General features: G+C 39.6%; 1 protein-coding gene across 13 annotated transcripts in view; it reads right to left on the bottom strand.

Moving 5' to 3' along the window:
* Positions 1-2611: 2611 nt before the first annotated feature.
* The window catches only part of LRRC49 (leucine rich repeat containing 49), a 170041-nt gene continuing 165739 nt past the window's right edge, over positions 2612-6913 (bottom strand). For all 13 annotated transcript variants that reach the window (XM_005559947.5, XM_005559950.5, XM_065548128.2 and 10 more), the window contains one exon: positions 2612-3283. In XM_005559947.5, coding sequence (XP_005560004.1) covers positions 3080-3283 — 204 coding nt within the window. In that variant the 3' untranslated portion in view covers positions 2612-3079. The remainder of the gene's footprint in view (positions 3284-6913) is intronic.

Genomic DNA, 6913 nt, shown 5'->3' with positions numbered 1-6913 from the left:
GTATATGCTTAAATAATGCACAGTATTGTACATGTGTACTTATACATTTATGCTAGTATTTATACTGCACACAATGTCTACAATATGCTTCACATGTAGACACAGTTGAGAAATTCTCATCTTTTATTTCCTATTCCTCAGCACAATGACAAAACATGAAAGTAGATCAGGAATGACCATGGGCATCAAAATTCTTCCCAGATGCCAGATCCTTAAGACTAACAGTGAATGTGGGTGCTGTTTACTATTTATTGGCTGAAATACCCTTAGGTGTGTTTTTTTTATCCTCTCTATGCCTCAGTTTTCTAGTGTTCAAATGGGATTGCTATCATATATATATCGCAGCGTTAGGAAATTAAATGAGAATGTATATAAAGAGCTGATAATAGTGCAAGACATTGCTCAACGAATCTTTGTTGTTAAGATGGTTACTCACTGAAGAGAATATGAATCCCTGTGCATTCCCTGCCCGATCAGGAATAGATCAGGAGCATGGTAGGGCTGCACTGTCTTATGTGCCAGGCCTTCAGTGGAATGACGCTCAGGAAGTGAGGAGCTGATACCAGCACCATCCTCCGACTCAGCAGCACAGTTAACCAGCCTCAGGTCCACCTGCACACGTGGTAACCATCCCCAGGTCTAGCAGCACACTTCACCATCCAGCCACTGTACCAGAACATGGGGTAGAGTATCTCCCTAAATGGGAGTACTGAATGCTTCTGCTTTTGAGGCAAATGCAATTTTGTTTCTGCATAAGATCCCTTTTGGAAAAAAGCAATTCTTCAGCACACATTAGCCTAGAGAGTCTCAGACTGTGGATTTGCATCTCTTCCCCTTCCCTGAAAACCCTGGAAAATTCCAAGTAGAAATGGCAATTTGTTCCCTAGATCACCACTCACTCACAACATAGGACCCTCACTTGATCCCTAACCCAGCAGACCCAGGTCTCCTTGTCTTTTTATCTGGGGATTATCGTCACCCAGGAACTTCAGAAAGCAAAATGAGCTTGGAGGGTAAAACTAGATGGGAGGACCGCCATTGGAAGTTTGAGACCAGACAAAATAAGGATTCAAGAAGTAGAAATCAGTATGGGATAGTGGGAGCATGTAGGAGCGAAAGGGAACTCAGGTAGGAAGGAAGGAGAGACGAAAGCTGAGGAATAAAGAGGCTTGGTTTCAGGGACAAGAGAAAGACCCTATTACCAGGCCTGAAGCAGGTCTGGGTAGAGCCAGCAGTGGCTGGGACGGCTTGCTGCCATTTCATTGAATGCTGACTTAGTGTTCCTAAAATTCCCAGGATGGCTGGGCCAAGAAAGCATGTGAGTGTCAAGTCTCTTTAGCATCAGGGATGGGAGGGTTAGGGGAGGAGAGACATGCAGGAAGCTGGACAGAGTATTAAACAGCCAGACCATTCATCTGCAAAGCCTAGAGTGGGAAGACTCCCGAAGAGTCACAAGTTCTTACGTCTTTCCAGTCTGGCAGAAGTCCACAGACAATACACTTTTGGTTCTCCTCTCAATATCACTTTCAAGCTGGGATCTCATTTCTATACCAAACAAGACATAAGCCCCAGGAGAGATAACTGTTTACTAGCCAGATGAGAAATGGTCCATATGTTTCAGTTTGGAGAGGCTAAAGGATCAGAAAGCAAGGCTAACAGCTCCTCTGTCCTAGGGCACCAACCCTTTCAACCTACATCCAAAAGAGTAATAATTAAAGCTCAATGTATTGGGTGTTTGCTGTGTGCCAGGCATGACGAGAAATGCTTTACATGTATTGTTTCTTTTGATCCTCATGACTATCTTATGAAGTGTGTGCTATTAGGAGGAAACTGAGGTTACACACTAGTAAGCTGATGGCCTAAGTGCCAAGATGAAAAAACCAGGACAGCCTTTTAAGGCTATGATCAGAAAAATGGTAACCTGTTAAAGTTAAGCACTCCTTCTGGGAGAAGAGTAATTAAGAGATCTTAAGGATGTGGGTCTTTCTCAGAACCGCAATAGCAGCTTACCTAGCTTCCTTTCAGGTGTCTCTGCAAGTCTCTGCATGTCTTTGCTGTCGTACATCTTCTAGTCCTGTTTTCCCATATCCTGGTGGTCCTGCTGACATAATAGCTGCTAGGTAAAATCTAAGCAAACTGAAGAATTCAGTTTATTTATTAAGATTGTTTTTCTGAAGTGGCATAATCTCTAGCTATGGTAATAGGCTCCTACTACCCTTCTCACCAGCATGAATTTGATCTTCAAATGAAATTTTAAAAATTAGAACCCTTCACTCATGCATCCCTAATACTTCTGAGGCACAGGTACACATGCATGTCTATTAAGAGCCCCTGAGAGCTAATAATGGAAGGAAACACCTTGCAGAGAAGCAGACTTACTGATTTGTAACAGCATTTTACAATCACTCAGGATCTCCTAAGACAAAACATTTTCTTCCTATCCCAGTTTTGACTCATTTTCATATTTTCTGTCCATAGTGATTCCCAGGACCTCCTGTGGTTCCCTGAGAATGCATCCCTAGAAGAATGGGGCATCCTCCATATAGGTGAACAGCAGGGACCGTACCTAACTAAAGAGGAACATACAATAAATATGACAATTCTGACTGAATTGAGGCAAACATACTTTATTTTTACTAATTTATTAGTAAGTTTATTCTTCACTCATAAAAAGAACATATTTTTGGTTTTGAAATCATGACATAAAATAAAAAGGGAAATAACTGAAAATTATCAGCTAAAAGTAGGTAGATGCAGCTCATGCTGAATCATCAGCAAATACTACGTGCTTTGGGCTGTAGCAGGGCACCAATCAAAGCAAGAACCAAGGATGCAGTGCCACGCCAGCTCTGAAAACTGCTTAACTCCCAGAGGTTGTTTGGTCATCACATACAGGAAATTAATCCTTCCTTTCTCCTTTCCTTCTTAACTTTTAGCTATGAGAACAGTGGGCAATAATGCTTTAATACTAGTCTTTCTAGTTTATAGGATAGTGGTGTTGTTTTAACATGTATAACCTGCAAATTTTCAACTTTCAAAAAATAAAACTGCCAAAATCAACTGTACCTAAAGGCCATCTTTATTTTTGGTCTGTTATCTGCTGTAGGCAGAGCTTCATATAGGAATTTTTATTGCGAATTTCTATAACTGCATCCCTAACAAGCTCAATGAACATCTGTGGCCAAAGCTTCTGCAAAGCCTCATTTTTCATGTTGATTTCTGTGGCTTCCTTCACAAGGTCTTCTATATACGTTTTACAGAATTTCTTCTTTTCCTTTATTTCCTGTTTAAAAAAAAGAAAGTTTTGCATTAAATCATAACTAATCCAAAAGTCAAAGCAACAATTAGCTGAACCACAAAAAATGGAAATAATTTATTCTGACCCCCATCCCTCCCCCACCTACTCCTCAGAGCAGGAATTCTTTCCTAGTCACTGCTGACAGAGAGTTCTGCTTGAGTAAAGATAACAACAAGGGCCTCAGTCCTTCTCAGTCTACTCCTACCTCTGTTGGACAGCTCTGCTAGAAAATGTGTTTCTTTACTGGAATTGTTGAACCATAACTACTATTTCTCCTATCTCAGTTCAGGTCATTTAGCTCATACAAGTCAGCTGAATGCAGACTCACAGATTCCTGTGGTAAATGTATCAGGATACAGATAGTGATAATTTCAATTGGTATGATATTAGTTAATATCTATGTAATACTTTAAGTACCTATACTCTGAATTTACCCTCTATTACGGAAAAGCATAAAATGGTACACTACACTGACTTATGCAGCCTTGACCATTTGGAGAAAGTTGGGGGAAAGTGTACAAGGAGGAAGAGTAAACATATATAAACCTGGGATCCAGTACATTGCCTTCTAAAGAAACAGGTCTCCCACTCAACTTCTGGGTCTGGCAGTGTGCAAATGAAAAACCTGGTTCTAAACACAACAGAGGAATTTTGGGGCCAGAGGATATTTGAGCATTGTGCCCCAATTTCATCACAGAGGCTAAAACAAAGTGATTTTGTTTAATGCAAGAGTTTAACATTTATTTTGGCTATTGATACTTCTGGACAGCATCAAGGCATGATCATGGAAAGTATAATATATATTGGAAGAATCAATGTAACACATCAGATAATCAGAATTATAAGGGAAGTAATGCACATCAATGAAGAAGGAAAGTAATAAATATCAACGAGACAATAGATTTAACTACTTGGAAAAGGATCCATTTAAATCTCCAAGTCAAGTCAAAACACCAAAATAATTTCAAGATAAATTAAATGAGTTAAATTTAAAATATCATAGGCCAGGCATGGTAGCTCACATCTGTAATCCCAGCACTTTGGGAAGCCAAGGCAGGAGGATCGCTTAAGGCCAAGAACTCAAGACCAGCCTGGGCAACATAGTGAGACTCCATCTTTACAGAAAAACAAGAATAAAAAATTTAGCCAGGTGTAATAGCACATGCCTACAGTTCCAGGTACTTGGGAGGCTGAGGTGGGAGAATCATTTGAGCCCAGGAGTTCAAGGCTATAGTTTCAGCTATGATCATGCCATTGCACTCCAGCTTGAGTAACAGAGTGAGACCCTGTTTCTAAAAAAAAAAAGAAAAAAAATTTGGCCCGGGGCAGTGGCTCACACCTGTAATCCTAGCACTTTGGGAGGCCAAGGCGGGTGGATCACTTGAGGTCAGGAGTTCGAGACTAGCCTGGCCAGCATGGTGAAACCCCATCTCTACTAAAAACATAAAAATTAGCTAGGGTTGCGGCACACGCCTGTAGTCCCAGCTACACGGGAGGCTGAGGCAGGAGAACTGCTTGAACCTAGGAGACGGAGGTTGCAGTGAGCTGAGGTCATGCCACTGCACACTCCACCTGGGTGACAGAGCAAGACTCTGTCTCAAAAAACAAAACAAAACAAACCAACAAAATTCTAAAAATTGCAGATATTGTCATTAAAATTATACCTACGAAGATTTCTAGGAAGTCCTAGCCAGAATGGTCAGGCAAGAGAAAGAAATTAAAAAGCATCTAAATAGGAAAAGAAGTCAAACTATCTCTCTTTGCTGACAATATAATTTCTATACCTAGAAAATCCTAAAGACTCTGCCAAAAGGCTCTTGAATTGAAACAATTTTAGTAAAGCTTCAGGATATAAAATCAATGAACAAAATTCAGTAGCGTTTCTATACACCAACAACATCCAGGCTGAGAGTGAAATCAAGAACACAATCCCACTTACAATAGCCACAAAGACAATGAAATACCTAGGAATACAGCTAACTAAGAAGGTGAAAGATCTCTACAAGGAGAACTACAAAACACTGCTGAAAGAAATCAGAGATGATACAAATAAATGGAAAAACATTCCCTGCTGATGGATTAGAAGAATCAATATCATAAAAATGGCCATATTGCCCAAAGCAATTTACAGTTCAATGCTATTCATATCAAATTCCCAATGTCATTCTTCACAGAATTAGAGAAAAATTCTAAAATTCATATGGAACCAAAAAAGAGCCCAAATAGCCAAAGCAATCCTAAGCAAAAAAAAAAAAAAAAATCAAAGCCAGAGGCATTATGCTACCTGACTTCAAACTATACTATTAAGCCACAGTAACCAAAACAGCTTGGTACTGGTAAAAAACAGACACATAGACCAATGGAACAGCATAGAAAACTCAGAAATAAAGCTGCACACCAAAAACCATCCGATCTTCAACAAGGCTGACAAAAACGAGCAATGGGGAAAGGACTCCCTATTCCATAAATGGTGCTGAGATAACTGGCTAGCTATATGCAGAAGACTGAAGCTGGACCTTTCCTATCTTTCACCATATACAAAAATTAAAAGGGATTAAAAATTTAAATGTAAGACTTCAAACTATAAAAATTCTGGAAAACTCTTCTCGATATTGGCCTTGGCAAAGAATTTTTGGCTAAGTCCCCAAAAGTAATTGCAACAAAAACAAAAATGGACAAATGGGACTTAATTAAACTAAAGAGCTTTTGCACAGCAAAAGAAACTATCAAGAGAGCAAACGGACAACCTACAGAATGGGAGAAGATATTTGCAAACTATGTATCTGACAAAGGCTTAATATCCAGAATCTATAGGGAATTTAAATAACCAAGCAAAAACCAAATAACCCCATTTAAAAAATGGGCAAAGGACATGAACAGATACTTCTCAAAGGAAGACATACAAGTGGCCAACAAGGATACGAAAAAGTGCTCAGCATCACTAATCATCAGAGAAATGCAAATCAAAACCACAGTGAGATACCACCTCACACCAGTCAGAATGGCTATTACTAAAAAGTGAAAAGACAACAGATGCTAGCAAGGCTGTGGAGAAAAAGGAACTCTCATACACTGCTGGTGGGAATATAATTAAATTAGTCTAGCCACTGTGGAAAGCAGTCTGGCGATTCTTAAATAACTTAAAACAGAGCTACCATTTGGCCCAACAATCCCATTACTGGGTATATACTATAAAGAAAATAAATCATTCTACCAAAAAGACACATGCACTCGTATGTTCTCTGCTGCACTATTCACAATAGCAAAGACATGGAATCAACCCAGGTGCCCATCAATGGTAGACTGGATAAACAGAATATAGTATATATACACAATGGAATACTAACTACATAGCCATAACAAAGAGTGAAATCCTGTCCTTTGCAGCAATATAGATGGAACTGGAGGCCATAACCTTAAGCAAATTAATGCAGAAACAGAAAACTAAGTTGCATGTTCTCACTTATAAGTGGGAGCTAAGCACTGAGCACACATGGAAGACAGGAACAACATAAATATGGGAACAATATAGACGCTAGTAGGGGTGTGGGTTAAATAACTACGTATCTGGTACTCTGCTCATTACTAGGGTGACAGGATTCATACTCCAAAACC

The sequence above is a fragment of the Macaca fascicularis genome, chromosome 7 (genome assembly GCF_037993035.2).
Source record: "Macaca fascicularis isolate 582-1 chromosome 7, T2T-MFA8v1.1".
NCBI lineage: Eukaryota > Metazoa > Chordata > Mammalia > Primates > Cercopithecidae > Macaca > Macaca fascicularis.
Note: the sequence above shows the minus strand (reverse complement) of the source record. Positions and strands in the feature narration are given on the sequence as shown.